The sequence below is a fragment of the Schistocerca cancellata genome, chromosome 11, assembly GCF_023864275.1.
Source record: "Schistocerca cancellata isolate TAMUIC-IGC-003103 chromosome 11, iqSchCanc2.1, whole genome shotgun sequence".
NCBI lineage: Eukaryota > Metazoa > Arthropoda > Insecta > Orthoptera > Acrididae > Schistocerca > Schistocerca cancellata.
The window spans coordinates 101,096,496-101,120,546 of NC_064636.1; the positions used below are offsets into that span (position 1 = coordinate 101,096,496).

Sequence of the window (24,051 nt, forward strand, 5' to 3'; positions counted from 1 at the left end):
ATACGATTTCAGACAGCGTTTGATGTTAATTTTATTTAGTATAAAATTCTTTACATTACTGGCTATGACGTCAAAGACCTCATTCCTTTCTGTAGTACAGTATGGATTAGTGGTGGGTAGTATAAGTCATTTCTCCTTCTATAACTGAATTTATGAAGGGTGCTGTTGTTTCTGAACGCGATTTATTACAGGAAAAAACTTGATAAAGTGATAAATGTGCTCTGAGTCTTGTGTTGGTGTGCCGAAATCAACCGTAGAAAGACCTGCCTCAGAGATGGCCGCTTTTCCTGAGAATACGTATCACGTATGTTTGGGAAACGCCTTTCTACAATACCACAGGTCGTGTTTTTCTTGACAATTGTGCAAAATCTTGTTCAGCAAGTCTGAAGACTTCTTTTCTTCACCCATACGAAGATTTTAAGGACTTTTTTACTAGAATGTCAACAGTTTGTTACCTGAAGACAGCACTGTAATGTAATGAAACTAGTCGCGATTAGTAAACCATTTTGACGCATCTGCTGTCGTTTTCATCGTTCGAAATGCATCGTTACAGCTGTTGCTACCCCTCGTACCAAGTGATTTGTAACGTGTTACACTACCTACAGAAAACGGCCCTCATTAAATTGTCCACTTACAATGTATGAACATTTACCCACAAAAGATTTAATTTAACGTTACCTGACGTCATGTCAAGAAGACGCTAATACAGGTCAGACTTACCTTCAGCCCCGGATCTACGACATTTTGGGACCAGAGCCAAGACGTGATAGTGGCGGCTTCCCGCCCCCCACCCTCCCCCTCGAGAGTTTGAGATAGACCGCCAGAAATTAAAAAAATCGAATTTTCAAAAATAGCGCGCATCTTTCTGAAGAGTATGATATATAAAAAATATATATTCGGCGAAATGTAAAACACCTTATTTGGTCTGAAGTGTGCCACAGTGCAGTGCCAAAACTTCGTCGCAATAACGACAAGAGAGAAGCAAGACACGACACACTTCATCAATCCTTAGGTCCAAGCATTTTTCTCTCTTATCTTGCAACAGCTTCCACGGCGTGCTTTCCTTTCTGCGAAAGAATCTACACATACTAAAAAAAAAAAAGAAAAAAAATTGCATCACCTCGGTTCGCAGAGTTCCGGAACCTGTACAGAAAATTGGAATAGAGATCAACGTAAACATCATTTCCGTCGTTTTTATTGCTCATGAAAACCACACATTGCATGTTGTACCACCATACAGCGAGACCTTCAGAGGTGGTGGTCCAGATTGCTGTACACACCGATACCTGTAATACCCAGTAGCATGTCCACTTGCATTGATGCATGCCTGTATTCTTCGTGGCATACTATCCACAAGTTTATGAAGGCAATCTTGGTCCAGATTGTCCCACTCCTCAACGGTGATTCGGCGTAAATCCCTCAGAGTGGTTGGCGTGTGACGTCGTTCATAAACAGCACTTTTCAATCTATCCCAGACATGTTCGATGGGATTCATGTCGTTATCCTGAAGGTAGTCATTCACAAGATGTGCACGATGGGGGCGCGAATTGACGTCCATGAAGACGAATGCCTCGCCAATATGCTACGGATTTGGTTGCGCTATCGGTCGGAGAAGGGCATTCAAGTATTGTACAGCCGTTAGGGCGCATTCCATGACCACCAGCGGCGTACGTCGGCCCCACATAATGCCACGCCAAAACAACAGGGAACCTCCACGTTGCTGCACTCGCTGGACAGTGTGTCTAAGGCATTCAGCCTGACAAGGCTGCCTCCAAACACGTCTCCGGCGATTGTCTGGTTGAAGGCATATGCGACACTCATCGGTGAAGAGAACGTGACGCCAGTACTGAGCTGTCCATTTGGCATGCTGTTGGGCCCATCTGCGCCGCACTGCATGGTGTTGTGGTTGCAAAGATGGACCTCGCCATGGACGTCAGGAGTGAAGTTGCGCATCATGCAGCCTGTTGCACACAGTTTGAGTCGTAACACTACGTCCTGTTGTTGTACGAAAAGCATTATTCAACACGGTGGCGTTGCTGTCAGGGTTCCTCCGAGCCATAATCCGTAGGTAGAGGTCATCCACTGCAGTAGTAGCCCTTGGGCGGCATGAGCGGAACATGTCATCGACAGTTCCTGTCTCTCTGTATCGATCCACATCCGAACAACATCGCTTTGGTTCACTCCGAGACGCCTGGACACTTCCCTTGTTGAGAGCCCTTCCTGGCACAAAGTAACTATGCGGACGCGATCGAACCCCAGTACTGACTGTCTAGGCATGGTTGAGCTACAGACAACGTGAGCCATGTACCTCCTTCTCGGTGGAATGACTGTAACTGATAGGCTGTCGGACCCCTACCATGTAATAGGCGCTGCTCATGCATGGTTGTTTACATCTTTGGGCGGGTTCAGTGACACCTCGGAGCAGTGAACACCTATCTTCAGGAGCTATGAGAACTGGGGTGATGCAAAACTTTTTTTGATGTGTGTAGTTACTCTGAGACTTCTTCTGCTTTTTCGCCGATGTCAGTCAACAGCACTTCATAACGATCCATTCACTATTGTATACGGACATCATATGATGCATACTGGATGAGAGTAAGGTGGTGGAGGGAAGGGGGTGCGAGCAGAGGAAGGAGAGGGGAGTGGGGGACCTTGTCACGTGTCGCCAGTGATGTTCGATACGACACGCACAGATGTAGTTTGACACAGGCCAGAAGGTGCTGATGGATGCTGAGTCAACGTATTTTGCCCGTCGGCCTCTACCCCAACAAGCGAGCCAGCCACAACACATATTCTTACAAAGACAGGTCTCCAACGATGGGATCGACTTTATGTTGGTTAAGGCCCAAGATAACACACCCAGCAGCCATTCACCTTGGTGGACCCTCGTTTGCCAGTAATTAACGAAAAAAATATTTCGAAATTTTGTCTCATGCTCTACAGTAGTAGTATTGTTAGTCAGACTGTTGCGATAGCATAACGGTAACTAAGCCATACTCACTTGCACAAGATGGAGAATTCGAAACTCGTCAGGTGCTTTGAAACTTTTTATTATTAAATCTTTAATCGTTATTTTTATTCAATTAACCTGAATGAAAGTGATTTTTTCATGTTTTATTTCTTTATCGCGTTACCTTATCAGTGTATTAATTGTTTCAGTTGTTGTATTTACTTCTTCCTGTAATTCTTTTCACTTCGAATCTTTGTGCATGTGAATTTAATTATTTTTAATTTGTCGATCATAATATTTAAACGCTTTAAAACGAATTTTTATCATTCAAAAAAACAAAAGACGAAAGAAACCTTCTCCTATTGACTGTGGTATGGTGTCAAACGTATTTTTCGTTACAAGATGGATAATTTTTTTTTGGATGGTAGTTGTCACATAGACATTTAAAACGTAAATTCTTATTGCACTATGGACAAAACAACGCAGATGAAAATTTAAACGAAACAACGGTTATAAGTAAAACTAATTCTAGCAAAATGAGGAATAAAAATAACGAAGGCAATAACATGGACGAGAATATAAGACGATAAAAGGAAAGAAATTAAATCGAAATCAACAAATAACAGTAATGAAATAATTTGAGTCGTAACACTACGTCCTGTGGCTGCAGGAAAAGCATTATTCAACATGGTGGCGTTGCTTTCCTCCGAGCCATAATCCGTAGGTAGAAGTCATCCACTGCAGTAGCAGCCCTTGGGCGGCCTGAGCGAGGCATGTCATCGACAGTTCGTCTGTACATCCTCCATGTCCGAACAACATCGCTTTAGTTCACTCCGAGACGCCTGGACACTTGCCTTCCTGGCACAAAGTAACAATGCGGACGCGATCTAACCGCGGTATTGGCCGTCTAGGCATGGCTGAACTACAGACAACACGAGCCGTTTACCTCCTTCCTGGTGGAATCGCTGTAACTTATCGGCTATCGGACCCCTTCCTTCTAGTAGGCGTTGCTCATGCATGGTTGTTTACATCTTTGGGAGGGTTTAGTGACATTTATGAACAGTCAGTGGGACTGTGTCTGTGATACAATAGCCACAGTCAACGTCTATCTTCAGGAGTTCTGGGAACCGGGCTGATGCAAAACCTTTTTTGATATGTGTATTACGTCATCAAAGTTCGTGAAACGTTTTGCTACATGAAAAATTAAAATGGTGTTGCCTAATACTGAAAAAGCTGTTAATATGAGTAGTACCCAAGACTGGCGGGGTTTCTCGATTTGATTACGTCTATTTTGCCACTGTCTGCTAGATAAAACGAAATACGTCTTTTCAATATTGCAGCAGTTTAACACTCGCCAAATAGTCGAGACTGTTTTGTCACAAATGGTTATGTTTATCTACCTTATTTATATAAATAACACGACAGAATATAACTCACAAAGTACGCATATCAAATGCCTATTAGGCTTACTACAAGCAAAAATTTTATCTTAGGAGTTTCACTTTTCGTTCATAACCTCCAATTTCTCAAGCATGAGATCGAGAAGTAGTAGTAGTACGAAATTTTTGTATAAATTTGAGATTGTCATATTCTTCCATATAATCTGTGTGATGTTCTCGTTTTTTCTCCTTACTCGTTCTAACAAACAATCTTATCATCACTAATTCTGTATCTATTCCTGCCACTTTAAAAAATTGTTCTCCAGTTGACTTCACTAACCCAGCCAGTATCCTGTATAGTTATCCCGCGTCCATTCTCCAGTTAGGCGTTTTTTACATGTCCGTGAAAAGCATTTTCCGCGCCATTCCGAGAATAGAATTAAGCTGCTGCTAACCGGAGACTGTACCGCTGGCCGTTAGTAGTGTATCAATCTAACAAAAATTTCCTCTCAGAATTTCATTTTCTTGGATACATTGGGGAAATAATATGTAATTTTCATTACCTGATGTTGCTGTTAGTCGCTTATTTCCACTCTGGTTGTCTGAATCTATGGACTTCGCTAAAAGTTAAAATAAGGCTTATCATTCGCACACCTAATCAACCACATAAAAAACAGCGATTGGTATTCACCCGTTCTCATTTATTGGGATCGGCTCATACAGCACCATCCCCCTTTGTCCGCGGGAAAGTTATTAACTTCTGGCTGCGACGGGGATTCCCCTAGCAGAGAGATCACGTACTCTATGCACGCGTTGAGTCAACTTATGATACGTTCAGAAATGAACTTAGAATGTTCGAAAATCAATAGGGATATGTTTCAGAATCATATGAATAATCGATACGTGGGCTGTCGCTTTGCAAAACAAGGTTTTTTCTTCAGTAATGTGAATTTGGCGCCCCTTGAAATTGCCGTCCTGGACAAATAACCCAGTCCCCCCCCCCTCCCCCTCCCCGCCCATAGATACGGCCCTTCTTACGTTGGCTTCTGGCTTCAGTACTTCTCCACGCTAAGATTGAGAATGTTGAATAATAGAATAACAGTGAATGGAAACTCAGTGACAATAACCTGCTGCGAATATCCTGATGTAAACTTACCACCTACAACCTGAAAGATTCGTACAAAATCCCTGCTAGTAATCTTGTGCTCAATAAATGAGTGTCGATCGCGCAGGCAACTCTCAGTGAATCAACACGTTTGCTGAGGGCAAAATGATCCTGGGAGAGTACGCACTAGTGTGTAGCTGGTGCAGTACATGACCACCTGGATTGTTAAATAGATTCGTTAAATGAACGCTATCAGTTTAATAATGGCAAGGAGCGTAAATAAATTCAAAAAGATCGTATGAGAGTCACTGATTACTTCAACTGGAAAGACAGCTTATACGAGGGGCGTTCAGTAAGTAATGGATTCTTTTTTTTACGGTCAGTTTCGATTGAAAAATTGCAGAATTTGTCACGGGATATTCCCTCTTCAGTCCCTACGGTTTCATGAAGTTTCGGTGGGTGGTAGCAGTATATGTAACATTCAAAACGGCGTCTGTAAGAGCAGAGCTGTCATTGAGTTGCTTTTGGTGGGAAACCAGAGCACCGCAAATATTCGTAGGCACTTGCCGAATGTCTACGGAGAACTGGCGTTGAACAAAAGGACGATGAGTCGTTGGGCGAGGCGCCAGTCATCACTGCAAAAAGGCCACGCAGGCCTGTCCGATATCCCACATGGCAGCCGGCCGCACCCGTTTGTGGCTCCTGCAGAGTGTCGTCACAACAAAAATTCAAACGAAATTCTCCATCTCCATGACAAGCAAAGTGTCACTCTAATCAGTGTACCAGAGAAGAGCTCCCAAAACTTCATGTGTAGTTCTGATGGAAAAATTAACAATAGAACTCAGGTTATATGTGTTAAGTTACATTCCAAAATATTTAGCAGAGGTTGAAACTACCGCTTCAGCTGTAAATTCCTTTATTTTCACACGACCGGTTTCGGACTGTTATAAGCCCATCCTCAGGTGTCGTAGCTGTGCTGTGGTCGCCGAGCAACGTGTGTACCAGGCGCGGTGTGCTGCCTATGCGCGTAGAACAGGGAGTAGCGGATAAAGTAATTTACAACTGAAGCGGTATTTTCAACCTCTGCTATAATGCTCGTTGCGGATGTTCTTCCTACAGGATTGTTTGTCAAAATATTTAATTTCTTCTCAGTCACTTTGAAATTTTACATCAAGATCCGCACAGAGTACCATTTGCTTTCGTTTTATGCTATCTGGCATAATTATGACCCAAATCGTCTAAGAATTATAATAAATTTCCACGTTTGGATCTATATACTTTAAAAAAGATAAATGACGTTTTTCAATGGTATCCATCGACGAACAAGGGATTTCATTTCTTGAGGTAAGCATAAACTACTGGTTTCAGTAAACTTTTACTTGATGTCACTTGTAAGCTACATGACAGATTCTTCGCTCTCCATATCTTCCGTTCAGTAATTTACCAATAATTTTGAATCCACTTTGTTTAATATATACTGTATATTCCTGCATTTACGTGATGCTCAGACAGACATAGTGCATCTACAACATGTAAATGGATCAAACTCCCTAGCGTAGTTTTTTGATCTTCTAAACTAATAATGCACTACTGTAAGCTTACTTGAACCAGTTTTTTAGGAAATAAAATTGATTTATTCAGTAATGTTTCAGTAATGTCTCTGAATGGCTTACCTCTCTCGCCTGTAATTGCAGGAATTTTACGACTGGTGATGGTATCCCATCTCCTAAAATTTGGAGTATGAATTTGGTTAATTTGTATATTCCTCCTACTCTTAACCAATGGCCTACGTCTTGTGTGTCCCCTTTTCCTAATTGCAGCAACCGGCAAGACATCAGTGTGACCTTTTTGGAAGTCAACAATAACTCTAGTACTTCCTAGTTAACTCGCCTGAAAAGTTTATTCATCTACGGTTGATTATGTCACTCAGAACCTAAACAAAGCCCACGTATGTGTGTGATATAGCTTGTCGGAGTCAATCCTGATACTCTCTCCAGTTATTCGCAAGACTGTTGCCTACATTTCCATTTAGCAGTACCTAGTCACCTCTGTCGAAATCCCTATTAAGTGCCTCAGAATTGACTCTTGCCAGGGACAGCACTAAGTTTAAAAATACTTGTGTCCTGGTACCCTGATCCTGGTTTTTCCTGCAGCTGCAGGCCTACACACGTTCCAAGACTGCTATGTAGCAGCAAGTCCTTTCTATTATTACATACCTTAGCTTCCGAAATGACTCTTATCAATGGTCTGGCGCTTCCCTCTTCCTTCTAAAACTGAATGAGTCAAATCTTCATCTACACATACATGCAGTTCACAATTAAGTCCCCTGCAGAGGGTTCGTCTAAGCACCTTTGAGCTATTTCTCTAACATTCAACTCTCGGACAGCGCGCAGGAAAAATGAACCCTTAATTCTTTCCCTGCGAGACCCGATTTCTCTTACTTTATTATGATGATCATTACTCCCTATGCAGGTGGGAGTCAAGAAAATATTTTCGCACTACGAGGAGAAAGTTAGTGATTGAAATTCCATGATAAAATGCCGCCGCAATGAAAATCGCCTTTGCGTTATTGATTGCGACCCCAAATCCTGTGTCCGTATCTCTCCTATTTCGCAACAATACAAAACGAGCTGTTCTTTTCTGAATTTTTTCGATGTCCTCCGTCAATCCCATCTGATGCAGGTTCCAAAAGAGTGTGGACGAGTGTACTGTAAGCAGTCATTTTAGCAGACCTGTTCCATTTTCTAAGTGTTCTGCCAGTAAATCGCAGTCTTTGGTTTGCTTTTCCTAACAGCATTGTCTATGTGATCTTTCCAGTTTCAGGTATTTGTAATTGTAGTTTATAGTTGAATTTACAGCTTCCACACGAGTTATTTTATCTTGTAACCGAAATTTAGCCGATTCCTTTTAGTACTCATGTGGATGATTTCTCAGTTTTCATTATTTAGAGTCGATTGCGATTCTTCGCACCTAAATTGTTTTTCGACATCTTTTTATCATCTGGTGACTTTATAATGGAATAAATGACAGCATCATCTGCATACTCCAAGAGAGCTGCTCAGATTGTTTGTTAAATCACTTATGTAGATCAGGACCAGCAGACGGGCTATAACCCTTCCTTGGGCACCGCCAGATGTTACTCCTGTTTAACTCAATAACTTTCCGCCAGTTACTACGATCTGTGACTTGTCTGACAGGAAATCACGAATCGAGTCGCACAACTGAGACGATACTCCACAGTCACGCAAAACGATTAGAAATCAGTTGCTAGGAACGGCCTGCTGGATATCTAAAATATGGGACCAATCTGACCCCCTCTGTTGACATCACTAACTACTTCCTGAGGATGAAGAGCACCTCGACCTTAACTGGTATCGGCCTTTACCTATCCCCGAACTCAACGGCAACCACTGATTCCTCTTACACCCCTTCACTGCTACCTTTTCACATAGCAGGCTGTCTTTTTTTTCCTCCCAACTGCGCAAATTCAGTTTACACAGCCTCAATCTCCGCAGCTGTCGGGCACCTCTCTTTTTTTTTTTTTTAGCATAGCCTACATATCCGTGAGAGAGTGTCATTAGTATTGTCTTCTCGTGTTCCCCCTACTCAACCCAATGGAACCACAATTCACAATCCCCACAAACATGTTCCGCATTATGAACTAACCTGCTGCAGTACGCTTGTTTGTCACCCATAGCCGTACTGTCGTAAGTAATTACACTGACATATACGTTTCTACGTATTTGTGACCTGTTACAGTTTTCTTTATAACTGTGGAGCCGAGAAAACAAATTTGGCCTACGCACACGCTTTCAGTCACTGAATAACCTGATATAAACTTAACTGTCTGCGTTAAAGTCTGCAGATAACCACAACGAATTCGAAAACATAGATTTTTAAACGATAAAGAAATGCATATAAATTAGTCCATAAGTAGTTTATCATGTATTTACCATCAATCGGTTGATGTCAGTGCGTGATTTCATCTTTTAGGCACTTTCGACTTTCAATGAATAATACGAGTTTGAAAAGTTAGCTTCTGATGAATGCACTGGAACAGGGATTAATACACTTATTTACTACGTGATATAAACAGAGTTAAATGTTAAAATCCTAATACAAAATTTACAACAGTTCGAAAGGACGGCGTCTTGTCTGGCGGGAGGATGTAAAGCCTTGTAACATAACTAGTAATTAAAACCCGAAGTAGTTCAGTCATTTACATCTATCTGTATTGTTGTCTATGGTGATTCACATTTTTTAACCGGCGTTTCACTCATGCTAACTTTCAAACAGCAAGACATTTCTGCATTACACGCTAGAATACAGAAGAATGTGCATTGATGACTGGAAGCATGCATGATAGCCCGAAGAAGATTGCGTCGGATTAGATGAACTACCTTCCACAGATCACAAGTGGAATGATCGTCTTGGATGTGTAATGAGTCAAAAACGTTTTAAACATATTTTCACTTATGAGGCAATAAACACTGAGTAGAGGAACCACTTTACGACACGTCTTTACTATGATGACATTACTGCACTGGATTTGCTCAGAACTCAGATTGTACTAATATTCGCGTTAATTTATAATATTAGTCACACACAAACACAAATCACTTGTTTCTCTTGGAGCAGAAGCTGCTGGCCACCAAGAAATCCTTTAGGCTCCTTTGAACTTCATCAGTAATTAAACTTTTTGTGGCTCCTGGTCACTTATTGAAAATGTGTGTTTCTGAATAATGGACACTTTTTGGATCAAAGCAAGCTACTAAATCTTTATGAAGATTATTTTTATTTCTAGTATTGATTCCATGAACTGACCTATTGGTCTGAAAAAGAGATATACTTTAAGGACAAATTTCATTAAGGCATAAAAATATTGGGAAGCAGTAGTTAATATCTGTATTTCCCTAAATAGGTCAGTGCCGGATGTTCTTGAGTTCACACCATAAATAATTTTTATCAAACGTTTTTGAACCCAGGACACTTTAGCTTGATTTGATGAGTTATTCCAAAAAATAATCCCATACGCCATTATGGAATGAAAGGAAGCATAGTATGTCAGCTATTTCGTTTTATATCCCCTATGTTTGACAAAATTCGCATTGCAAATAGAATGTATTGTGTTTTTTCAAAGTTTAACGACAAAGAATGGACTAGGAACTATTAATTAATGTCCTCGAAAATTTCATCAACAGATCTTTATAAGACAAAACTCGATTTTCTATTAATTGCATTGTTTGTATAATCTGCAAACAAAACAAACTTGGCATCTAGTAATGTTACACATGTCATGTCACTCATATACGCAAGAGGAAGCAAGGGCCCTAAGATGGAACCTTGTGGGACACCACATGTAATTAGTACACGGTCGTATGGCGCCTGATAGCTTATTTCATGTCTCTTTCCTAATGACACGTTTTCTTTCCTGTGAGAGATATAGAAACTGAATCATTTTACAGCATTTCCTGTTACACTGTAATTTTATAATTTAGTTAAAAGGATATTGTGATGTATACAATCAAATGCCTTTGACGGATGACAAATCCGATGTGAGACTTGTACAGCACATTGTTTATTGTTTATTGTGTTACAATGTTCTAAGATTTTTGAGAATGTTGGCAAAAGTGAAAGTGGACAGAAGTTTGATGGCATTTTTTTCATCTGCTTTCTTAAATAGAAGCTCAACTTAATTTCAGCCACTGATAAATGACTGGTTACACAGATAGGTTATTGTGTTGCTAAACTCAAAGCCACACTCTTTAATTAACTTTGTTGATATTTTATCATAAGCACAAGAAGTTTTTATTTTTGAAGATTTTATGATGGTTATCATTTCTCCTCAAATAGTGAGGTCCATATTCTTGTTGGTGAAGTTACAGGTAGTGTGTGGTCTGAACTACTTCATGGCAACATCTACTGAACCTGAGAACCTCATGGTGGACGCACCTTCAGAACGCAACCCAGCACTGATCATGTATGGCACAGACGTGACACGTCCTAGACAGGTTGGTAGGTTGCCGGAGTCATGTGGTACCAGCTGTCTACAAACAGCTCACACAGTCCCCATAAACAGTGTGTCCCTGATTTGTGAGGGCGGAGACGGAGCGCAAAAGCATTCCAGACGTGTTTCATCAGGTTCAGAACAAATGATTCAAATGGCTCGAGCACTATGGGACTCAACATCTTAGGTCATAAGTCCCCTAGAACTTAGAAACACTTAAACCTAACTAACCTAAGGACATCACACACACCCATACCCGAGGCAGGATTCGAACCTGCGACCGTAGCAGTCCCGCGGTTCCGGACTGCAGCGGCAGAACCGCTAGACCACCGCGGCCGGCTGGTTCAGAACAGGGAGGTCTGCTAGCCAAGAGGTCAACATGATCTCGCGCCCGTCGGCCGTCGTAATTTAATTTATTATTTACTACAGAAATTGATTGGTAATGGTGATTGCGGCCGACTTACGTGGTGGGCCTTAATCAAAATGATATTACATTCAGTTTTGATTTACAATTGAATGCGTTTGTGAATTTCTCTTTTGTAACAATATTAATCTTCCGTGGAAAGTATTTGTTACTTTAATGAACCTTGGACTCGCTGAATCTTAAAACATGAGCACATAAGTCGAACAATGGAATAAACTTTTCATATGATTTCCTCGGCTAGTCAGTTTACTTTAAAGCAAAAAATCTCTAGTTATTAATTACAACTGCGGCCCACACACGCACGAGAGTATTTCTTCTTACCTCCGTTAACCACTGCTTTGTAGTCGGAGTAACTGGCTCTGGCTATCGGCTGTTGTACTGAAAATAAAAACCTTGAAGCTACGTATTTTCTGCAGCGTCAGGCGGCTGTGGAGAAAAATGTATATTATGTTAATAGCGGGCGAGTTTTTCGTTTCCGCTAATTTTTATAATTTAATATCGCCACGTAATGGCGTCGTTGGCTGCATCTGTCGCTGCGATCGTTGCACTGTAAATTATTCGAATGCAGGTTAATTCAGGGAAGGCGGACATGAAATCGGGATCACCTCTTACACATTAAAAGTGGACGATAATATTAAATCAATACATTATCTGCTTAATTAGTACAATTATGCTTAGATTTGCCAGCACTCGCAAGATGTTCGTCTACACGCAGGCAAGGGAACAAGTAAAAGACGACTAAAAAAATTAACAAAAGAGCTCATCTTGTCGTCTCTTTAGATCATTTTGTTATATTTCTTTGCCCACGAAACTTACACAGAGAAATTATTATAATACGGATACACGAGAAAAATTTATGTTCGCCTGAGCGGCTAGTGTCCACTTATTATTCAATTTTTAAATGTCTGTTCTTTATAAAGTATGTTTTTAAGTCTTTTCTTAGTATTTCACTGGGGACGGTATAATGATTTCACTAACACCGTAGCACGATTCCGGCCATGTGCTACAGACAGTTGTCCTGTTGTCCTGGTGGAAAATGCCTTTGCCGACAGATAAGACATCAAAAGTGAAAGATGCAGGTAGACTGCAGCTACGTTCTCAAACTCCACGGCTGTCATGTTGCCATCAGGTGCCATGAAAGACCAGGTGAATGTCAACCACAGCTTAATACTTCTAGCACTGGCCTTCATTTGTAGCACAGTATGATCCCTGAGCTGCCATTCTTCTAGCGACCATCAACCTGGTGTAACAAGCAGCGTGATTCATCTGACCAGGCGAGAGGTTTCCTTTGACCCAAGTTCCACTCTCGATGATCCTGTTCTCACCTCAGGCGTCACTGACGATGGTGTTGGTTCAGCGCTCGTGCTCAGCAGTGTGTGCTGAACAGTGTGTGTGTGTATTGTACCGTGAACTGGGGACTTAGAAACGATGGAGAGGTTCCGCCCTGCCATAGCCCTCAGTGATTCACAACCCCACAACAGGCCACAGCAGTCCACCCACCCCACCGCCACCCCACAGCGAACACAGGGTTATTGTGTGGTTCGGCCCCCAGTGGACCCCCCCCCCCCTCCCCTCGGAATGAGTGCAACCCCAGATGTTTGCGTGGTAGAGTCATTACGGTGTACACATACGTGGAGACAGTGTTTGTGCAGCAATTGCCAATATAGTGTAACTGAGAAGGAATAAGGGGAACCAGCCCACATTCGCCGAGGCAGGTGGAAAACCGCCTTAAAGACCATCCACAGGCTGGCCGGCACACCGGACCTTGACACTAATCCATCGGGCGCATTCGTGCCGGGGGCCGACACCCCTTCCCACTGGGCTCTGCAGAACGGGAAAGTCCGTGTCTCCACTTCCTGTAATGAGGCCTGGAAGTCCAACAATCTGTCGGATGCTTGTGGTCTCGCCGTCCTTCAGCCACTTTCTGTAGATGCTCACGATCAAAGCTCACGAGCAGCCCACCAGATTCTCCGTCCCTGAGAATCTAGTACCCAGGTGGCGGCCAGAGCAATCCTCCCTTTGTCAAAGTCAGCACACTTCTACATTTGCAAACCGCATCGTTAATAGACTGATCATCCATTCGTCACTGATCCAGTTACATTGACGGAAATAAAGTGAAACAGCAAAAAATAATTAATAAACAGTAAGGAAATTTTGGGAATATATTTGTCTAGCCGATATATTTAATTGATTAACATTGCAGGATTACAGATTAAAGTAAGTGCGAAATAAGCCATCCCAAATTTAAAATGCAGGTACATTAGTAACCGGTACCACAGCCAGAATGTTGAAAGGAAGCATGCAGACGTGCTCTAATTGTATGGCACGAGCGCCGCCGTTTGTCAGTTTATGAGATGTCGGTCCGTGCCCGTTGCACTTGGTCGGTCAGTACAGGGACAGTTAATGCTGTTTGTGGATGACGCTGGAGTTGTCGTTAGATGCTGTCCCATATGTGCTCGATGCGCGACAGGTTTGGTCACTGAGCAGGCCAAGCCAACGTGTGGTCACTGTGTAGAACGTGTTGGATTACAACAGCGGTATATGGTCGAGTGGTATCCTGTTGGAAAATACCCCCTCGAATGCTGTTCGTGAATGGCAGCACACCACCCCATGGAATGCTGTTCATGAATGGTAGCACAACAAGTCGATTCACAGGAATGACGCACAATTTTGCAGTCAGGATGCGTGGCGTAATCACGAGAGCGCTCCTGCTCTCATACAAAATCGTACCCCAGGCTGTAACTCCAGGTGTAGGTCCAGTCCGTCTAGCACACAGAAAGGCATCCTTCTAGCTAACACACGACACAGAGGCAGAATGGACTTTCATCAGAAAACACAACAGACCTCCACCCTGTCCTCCAGTGAGCTCTCGCTTGATACCACCAACGTCGCAAATGGCCATTTTGTCGTATCACTTTGGTGCCAGCTGCTGATGCGCCACAGCCATACACTGAATACGATGGTCTTCTCTCTCGGTAGTTCCACTTGCGACTATACATTCTCGTGTCAACCGCTGTCAGTAAACATGTACAGTTGCTACATTCCTGTCAAGTCTACCTGAAATATCGCAGAAGGAACATCTAGGTTCTTACACGATCTCCTTCAAACTGAGTGATGTGTTGATAGTGGCATCTTTGTCGCCTTAAAGGCATTCTTGATTAACACCAACTCACCACGCCCAATCTCAAAGGTAACTGACGGGCACGACAGTTACAGCGTGTATTTGAAGCAAACCTGATTTGCATCGTCATAGTCCGCCACTAGCGGCACTCGCATGTAATTATTGCGAAATATGAATCTACATCAGCTTTCAAAAGTAGTAGCACACCTGCCAATTTTCGTTTAGGACGCACCATTCCTTCTTGGTGTTGCGATTATTTTGTCCGTCAGTGTATGTACTTCTCACGTGCCTACAACGTCACCTCTAGCATCCACCTTCGCGTTTGGCAATAATCATAAATTTGTCTAATCAATGCATGTGTTAGTGGTCCAATAGCCATCCTACTTCCTAATGATAATGAGGAATCGAAATTAGGAAGAAGAATCAGACAAGGAGGTTCCATAGTATCAAAACTCTCATCAACATTAAACGGAAATTCTTCCGTTTCTTAAACTAGTCAGCAGGGGGACTGGGCATCATCTAATAGATCTTACGAGAAGTTTCTTTGTTCTTCCGCCAACATTCAACTGTTTTCCTGTAGCACAGAGAACTGCGTCAGTGTCTAATAATGAAATAATGAACAATGCGCGCATCAAAAACAGTAATGAAAATTCTAATAATGTAGTCGTAAAAATCGTTGATTATCTTTAGTATTACGGACAGTTGAGGTCAATCACTCCATGGTAGCAAAACAAACAGACAAATGGAAGAGTGAAAATAGTTTCGCAAGTGAAAGAGGGTAATCAAAACAAAAAGGAAAAGTTGCAGTCAGCTAGCATTTCCATTTATGAATAAGGGCAGAACGAGAGGGTCCTGTGAAAACCATCAGAGAGAAGCGTGGCTGGAACCATCAGGAGAGGCGGGAAGAGAAATGAACAGCCTCGAGCTGAATGCGTAATTACGACAGCGGTGAATCTGAAACGTTGAAGCGAAACTCTTTGAGACCAACAGACCAATAGACCATCCGCGTGCCGATGATAAGAAAAACCCGAATCGAAAGCTGAACGGGAAGTTGTCCAGTTCGCCAGAGAACTTCCGGGAACAAAATCGAGCCACATCTTCTAGCCCGTAGTGCGTGGAAGAGGCGAGAGAAGGGCCGTTTTTTGACAGTGGATGTTGAATTGTAGTGGTCGTTGTGGTGGGTTATGGTGGGTTATGGTGGTTTTGGTGATGACAGCATCATGAGGAGTTTACACTCTAATAGTTACAATGGTGCAAATCAATTACGATACGAAACAGATTAAATAAACCATCTCCATTTTTGGCTATTTTTCAATAAAACCGGCCATTTTATCGTAGGAACACTACTTTTCTGTGTGGTATTGTTGTGATCTTCAGTCCGAAGGCTGGTTTGATGCACGTCTCCATGCTACTCTATCTTGTATTAATTATTGCAACCTACATCTTTCTCCAGCGCTAAAGTAGTGATCTCTTCATGTCTCAGAATGTGTCCTACCAACCGATCCCTTCTTTTGGTCAAGTTGTGTCACAAATTCTTTGTCTCCCTAATTCTATCCAGTACTTCCTCATTGTTTACATGATCGACCCATCAAATCTTCAGCATTCTTCCATAGCACCACATTTCGAAAGCCGCTATTCTCTTTTTATCTAACCTTTTCACTGGCTACGTTTCACTTGGTTACGTGGATACACTTCCGACAAATACCTTTAGGAGAGACTTCCTAACACTTTATGTCCGGTATTAACAAATTTCTCTTCTTCACAAACGCCTTTCTTGCCATTGCCAGTCTACATTTTGTATCCTCTCTACTTCGGCCTTCATTAGTTATTCTCCTGCCCAAATAGCAAAACTCATCTACAATTTCAAGTGTCTCGTTTCCTGATCTGATTTCATTAGCATCACCTGATTTAATTCGGCTACATTCCATTATCCTCGTTTTCCTTTTGTTGATATTCGTATTATATCCTCCTTTCAAAAGACTGACCACTCCGTTCAACTGCTCCTCCAAGTGCTTTGCTCTTTCTGACAGAATTACAATATCGGCAAACCTTAATGTTTTTATTTTTCCTCCTTGAATAATTCCTTCAAATGTTTCTTTGGTTTCCTTTACTGCTTGCTCAGTGTACAGACTGAATAAATCGGAGAGAGGCTATAATCTTTTCTCGCTCCCTTTTCAACCACTGCCTCCCTTTCATGTGATTCGACACTTATAACTGCCATCTCGTTTCTATATTCGTTTTAAACAGCCTTTCGCTTCTTCTGTTTTACCCCTGATATCTTCAGAATTTCAAAGAGAGTGTTACTGTCAACATTGCCAACAGCTTTCTCAAAGTCCACAAATGCTACAAATGTAGGTTTGCCTTTCCATAACATATCTTCTAACATAAGTTAAACTAATAGTTCGGTAATTTTCACAGCTGTCAGCAACTGCTTTCTTTGGAATTTTTCTTGAAGTCTGAGGGTATTTCGCCTGTCTCACATATCTTGCACACCAGATGGAAGAGTTTTGTCATGGCTGGCTGTCCCAAGGCTATCAGTAGTTCTGATGGAATGTCGTCTACTCCAGGGGCCTTGTTTCGACTTAGCCTCTCAGTGCTCTGTCAAATTAGTCTTACAGTATCATATCTCCCATCTCATCTTCATCTACGTCAACTTCTTTCTCTATAATATCGATTTAAGGCTTATCTCCCTTATGCAGAGTGGCGCACTGGCTAGCACACTGGACTCGCATTCGGGAGGACGACGGTTCAATCCTGCGTCTGGCCACCCTGATTTAGGTTTTCCGTGATTTCCCTAAATCGCTCCAGGAAAATGCCGGGATGGTTCCTTTGAAAGGGCACGGTCGGCTTCCTTCCCCGTCCTTTCCTAATCCGATGAGACCGATGACCTCGCTGTCTGGTTCCCCCCCCCCCCCCCCCAAACAATCCAATCCAATCCACTCCTTTCACGTTCCACTTTTCCCTTCTTTGCTTACGACTAGTTTACCATCTGAGTTCTTGATATTCATACAGCTACATCTCTTTTCCCCAAAGGCCACTTGATTTTTTCTGTAGGGGACATCTATCCTTTCCCTAGTGAAAAATTTGGCCTGCAGCATTCCTGCTTAACAAATTTGTACTTCTTGTCAATGCGATTTCTAAAACATTTGTATTCCATTTCGTGTGCTTCATTTACTGAATTTTTAAGTTTTCTCCTTTTATCAGTTAAATGTCTCTCATGTTACGCAATGATTTCTATTACACCTTGTCTTTTTACCTATTTATCTCTTAAAGCTACTCATTCGTCATCTACTGTATTCCTTTTCCCAGTTCTAGACAACTGTTGCCTAATTCTCGCCCTGAAACTCTCAACAACCTCAGGTTCTTTCAGCTTATCCATGTCCCATCTCCTTAATTGCCTATCGTTTTGTAAATTTATTTACGTTTAATCTATAGTGCATGACCAATAAATTGCGGCCAGAGTTCATATCTGCACCTGGATATGTTGTACGGCTTAAAACCTGGTTCCTAAATCTCTCCATTACCATTTTATAATCAGTCTGAAACCTTCTGGTGTCTTCAGGCCTCTTCCGCGTATAAAACCTTCTTTTATGATCGATGATTAAATTATACTCTGTGCAAAAACTTTCCCGGTGGCTTCTCTTTCATTCCTTTCCCTCAGCCCATATTCACCTACACTTTTTCCTTCTCTTCATTTCCCTATTATTTAATTCCAGTACTCTGTCACAATTAAGTTTTCGTTTCCTTCGACTCTCTGAATAATTTGTTTTATCTCATTATACATTTGGTACTAATCATTTCTAAAAGGCTCTAGACGTTTGTTATGTGTGTCTGTAATGTCTGTGTGTTCTAGAATATTCGGTGTTTGCGTAAATGGCAGCACATTCCGTCCAGAGTTTCAGTTCTGTCCTGGCTATACTTCGGTCTTCCGTGAAGATGTATCCGTGTCCACAGGACTGCTTGCATTCGTTCCTGCTGTGACGAAGGCTTACAAGCCCTACTGCACGTCGTCCGTTAAATCACTCAGTCTTAAGACCAGGTTTTCATTCAAAATAGTCTAAAAAACGATTTTTTGTTGCATTTTTGAAAGATATTTGCGTCAGGAATGTGGATATATGGTCCTGGAATTGCAGACTAAACGTAAGTAACGAAAACACTATTTTTATCAAAATTTGATTAAAATTGGCCAAAAGATAATATTTGGTCCACCATAATGGATTATCCATTTTGAATTTTGAAAATCTAACTTCAGATTTGTGTTCAGCGACACCAAAAGTGTATAATGACATATAGCTTTTACGTAAATTCAGCCAATAATTAATGTAAAAGTTCTCCCTAAACTTTAATCATGGTTTTCCTCGAAAAACGATTTTTCAAAACTGCATGCAGCATAAAATAAAAACGGTTCAACCTATTAGCTTCTAACTTTGACTCTCGAAAAGCAAACAGATTTCTTGGTAGCTTATGAATTTTTTAATAATAACTACTTTTTGAAAAGCCATAAAGAGTCAAAATAAAACAAAAATCCAACTCAGAGTTCGATTTAGCATCATATCGTTAAATTTAAGGGTATTTCATTGTAGTTAGGTAAAAGGTCCCATAAATTTAGTGTAGTATCTACTGATGTTATCCATTTTTGATTTGAGATAACTTCTACAGGCTACACTCTACTTCAAACTCGTAGGTTCTCGATCAGACCTCGATTATGGGCTCCATTTTTTTTCTTTCTTGTATCGCAAATCTAAAATATAGTTGAACGTGTGTCTTTTCATTGTCTCAAAAAAATTTCGAAACTTTGCATGTTTGTTGTTCATTTCAATGAGAACTTGGCCGTAATTTCCAATAAAATATGGACTCTCATTCTCTGCAAATCGAGGACAACAAGAAGACTGGTGAACGTATCGAGCTTGCTTGTAATTCTCCTCAGCAGGCAACACTGGAAGCAGTAAATAATTCTTTCATTCAACGAGTGCACCAGTGTACCGGTGTCCAGGGTCACCACTTTGAATGTTCCACTCCTGGGCAGTGGTGCAGGAGAGTCAAAGTCAATTTTCTGTTACGGTTTTACTTGGTTTTCATTTGCTTTCTAACAACTCCAGCACCAGGACGAGTTTGTGATCCAGGGCTCAAAGTCATACCAGTGTCGTATCTGTTGTGGAGGGGGCATCTGACTTTTTACCACTGTGGCTCTTGTGAGCGTGGGGTTGCTGTTCTGTTATTCTGCGCAACAGATTACTCTGAGATGTACCCTTTACCCTGTGGCTACTGCAAGATGCAATTTACACCCCCAGACTACTACGGAAGGCAGACACACGCACCTAACGTTCTAAAGAGAACTGCCTGAAAAACTTTCAGCAATAAATATCTTCTGGAGTCGTCCGCTGTAAGGAAATGACACAAAAATTTACAAAATTTCTTACGTAACTAGTGGGATACTTGGGTATTGGAGTAGTGCTAGTTAGTGTAAGAAAAACATGAAACTAACGAAAATTATTATTTATTCTGCAAAAATTCTGAGACATCACAATGGCACTTTTAGTTATGAACTGAACACGTTATTACCTGGTTCTTTTTGGAATGTGAAGTTACCTCTCAAGGATAGGATTCGCTAATGAAATTCCTGTACAAAGTTTAAGATTGTTATTGATTTGGCAGAATGGCTGAGAGCCGCGCCCACTCAACTCGAATAATTATCCGTTAGAATGTTGCTAGGTACGGTCGAGGCTGTTGCGTGTGAAATGCAGCTAAGTGTACTGTTGTGGAGGAAATATGAGGCTCCTAAGAGCTGTAGCGCACAATACCATAAGCTGCAATGACAGCTGTCTGCGCTGCTCGTTGCTGACAAATAAGATAACTCTCGTTCTATCTGGATTGACCTTCGCCAATCAAACTCTCCCTACGCCTTGATGAAGTCAAGGACTCCTATTCGCCCCTAGTCTAACTATTGGCGTGGTACACCGGTCAGATAACCAGTCCACCGCGATGCCACTCAAAATTCGCTCGCAGGCGCTTAACTCTGACCGTTCACACCGCACAATAAGTGTGGCGGCCAACACAGTGAACAATGCTTAATCGCAAGAACTCAATATAGAGTCACACTTTGATTCGCTCTCAACAGAGGTGCTGTCCCAGTGAAGTACTGAGGAGAGACTTGTTCCTCACTCTTTGAGTACACGCACGAGGGCGCACGCTCTCGTTACCTGTTGTCGCTCCAAGAGTGACAGCAGAACGGGCCCTCTCCACGCCAGACGTTAAGGGGTATATCTTTCGGCCCCTTCCATTACTCCTTCAGCTCAAGGCGTCAGAAATATCGTCTGCCAATCAGCATTGCTCTTCTAAAACGGGAGAATGACGTTTCGTTTAAGGCTACCAATCCGGAAATCTGTAGTATCGGCGTTTGGCTTTTGCTGTCTCCCTGTGAAAATCTCTGAAACTGCGTGCTTTGTGTAAAGAATGCGTAGGCTGGCCAGCCACTCCCACACAATGTAGCGGAATTTGCTTTTAAGCCGAACACGGGGTCGTCCTTTCACTCAGGCTAACGCTGTCTGCTCCAGGGACGGCCATCGGCCAACGTAGATGGGTTGGGACTGGCCTCCTGGCGTGCGCTTGCCTCTCCTGAACTAAAAGCTCCTGTGACCATCGTGTCTGGAATGTATGTGTGTACGCCAGCCTCGAGTATTTCAACCACGGTGCGCACTTGCGATTTATTAGTTATTCACATATCGTTTACATGAATTCATACAATACTGACTTTATCTTATCGAGTTTGGGTTCGAATGAAGCGTCTTGATGTGCGGAATATGATTGTGAGGGCGTAATATGTAAGCAATGAAGGCCAGGAGACCACGACGTCTTACAGTCTGTTTCTTAATTTCACTCGTGTTAGGCGAATGGCTTGAGATTTCGAGTTTCCAGTTCCTGTCTTTGTCATTCACCACTGATTGCTGAGAAGTATCAGGATGTTCACTCATTCCTATGTAAACTATTAGAGTGTGAATTTCAACATCCTTTGTTATTTCCTTAACTTACATGTGCCAATATATGATGGCCAAAATACAATAAGCGTGTCTAAGTTATGAAAGGAGCAGAAAAAAAACCAGGGAGAGACTGCTACATCTGATACTCAGTAAAGACTTCGACAAAGAATAATCCTACAAGTTGAAGTTTTGATTTAGTCACAAAACCTGTATTGTGTAATTACATCGCTACCTCTGTTGGCAGGGCACCTACTACATGCATCGGTACTGGACACGACCGATCACGCTAAAAAAGTTCGTCGCCTTACCTTACGGGAAGTATAAATTGTACATGAAGGGTCTGAAGGATGGAAAAAGACAAGTTTGTGTGCAGATGATCATCGATATCTACGAAGTCGGATTTTTCCAAGGTAAGGATTTGATCTTTGAGTAACACATGATCACGAGTAATTGTTTCAGTAGAATATTGTAACAAATAAGCCCTCGGTCACAAATATTAAGTCAAAATTGACCTGGTTTCGACGCTACTATGAGCTTCGTCTTCAAAATTAGACTAACTGTAGTAAAACATTAGGTATATAGTACATTAATAAAATTAAACCAAGTCACATATTAAAAAAGATCTCAGCCGGAAAGGCGACGTCATGAACACTTGTCAGATGGCGAGCTGCTAAGGGCTGCTCGCACTGTGGACAAGGGTTGCAACAAGACTAAGGTGCCCACTTAAAAAGTGTGGGCAAGTAAACACGGTGTTGCTACGAGCGCCATCTAGTAGCCGCAGAAACAACTAGGCTACTGTACATTCAAAATTAGACACATGGAATTGTGATGCAGCTGATTCAGGCATAAAGTAAGCATTAATAATAACAGGATGAAGTTACATATTTATCTGCTTTAAATAGAGATATATTTTGTAACGTAAAAACGTTAGTTATGACATACAAGAAAACAGCAAAGATGTGACAGGAAAGCAACATTTCGGTAAACTGCATGAGGAAATCTGAATCAAAGATCAAGCAATGGCTTTATACAGTCAAAAAAGTTTTTATTTCGCAGCTGCAACTCTTCGTTGAGAAAGAGCCCATCATGACGAGTGAGATGTTTGAAAATCTCCAATTCCACTAAGCCGTCTAACCTACGCCCCTTCTTTTCGGTATGCAGAATATTGTTATCGCCTATGGCTCTAGGCACGTGTCCAGTAGTTAAGAGATGATCGGCAAATGATGAATTTAGGGGACTGGTGCCGTTCTTTCTCAAAAGATGTTCTTTATATCTGACGGTGAAAGCACGTCCGTTTTGCCGTATATAAGAGGAGGAGTAGGTATCGCAGATGATCTTATAAACGCCAGAACTTTCTGTAGGGGAGAGAATGGATTTCAAATTATGCATGAACTTTCTCTTTAGATTATTATTTGTAGAGAAGTCAACATTGCAGTTGTATTTGTTGCGAAGCATGCGCCGAATCTGATAGGAAATGGGTCCTATGAAAGGAATAGAAAAAGGTTTTTTTGGTTTAATTTCAGTGCATGAGGTGTTGAGCGTGGTAGTTCTTGCAGTTTTTTTTTTTTTTTTAGGATATCGTCCACTATGCTAGGCGTATATTCATTATTGACTGCTACGGTTTTAAGTAAATTAATCTCCTCATTGAAAGTGGTATGGAGGTGGTTCGGTGGACGGCAGAGTGAAAAAAGGCCATTTTTTGAGACTGCGGATGAAAAGAGGAAGCAGGCACGATTTGGTCAGTATACGTTTCTTTTCGAAAAATATTGAAAGTGATGTTATTGTCTTCTATGGTAAGCGTCAAATCTAAGTAATGTAATTGGCGGTTATCGTTTTCGAGTTCAAAAGTGAAAGGAATTTTTTCATGGAGGTCGTTAAAAAGTTTAAATATATGATCAGTTCTATCGGCGGGTCCGTTATAGATGACTAGAATATCATCAACGTATCTTGTGTAAGAAAGGATACCTAGTGAAGCGGCTGAGACACGGAACCAGATTTTAAACTGTAAGACATTTACACGGTTAGATTGGACTCTGACCACAATTTATTGGTAGCGAACTGTAAATGAAACCTGAAGAAACTGCAAAA

At 41.7% G+C, this 24,051-nt stretch overlaps 2 protein-coding genes across 2 annotated transcripts in view; one reads left to right on the top strand and one right to left on the bottom strand.

Annotated features, from left to right (window-relative positions):
• LOC126108932 (speckle-type POZ protein-like) overlaps nt 1-24,051 on the bottom strand; it is a 333,552-nt gene that overhangs the window by 145,843 nt on the left and 163,658 nt on the right. The window lies entirely within an intron of this gene.
• Nucleotides 1-24,051, top strand: part of LOC126108930 (uncharacterized) — a 102,993-nt gene that overhangs the window by 47,372 nt on the left and 31,570 nt on the right. The window contains exon 4 of the mRNA XM_049914300.1: nt 22,208-22,373. Within this exon, the coding sequence (XP_049770257.1) occupies nt 22,208-22,373 (166 nt within the window). The remainder of the gene's footprint in view (nt 1-22,207; nt 22,374-24,051) is intronic.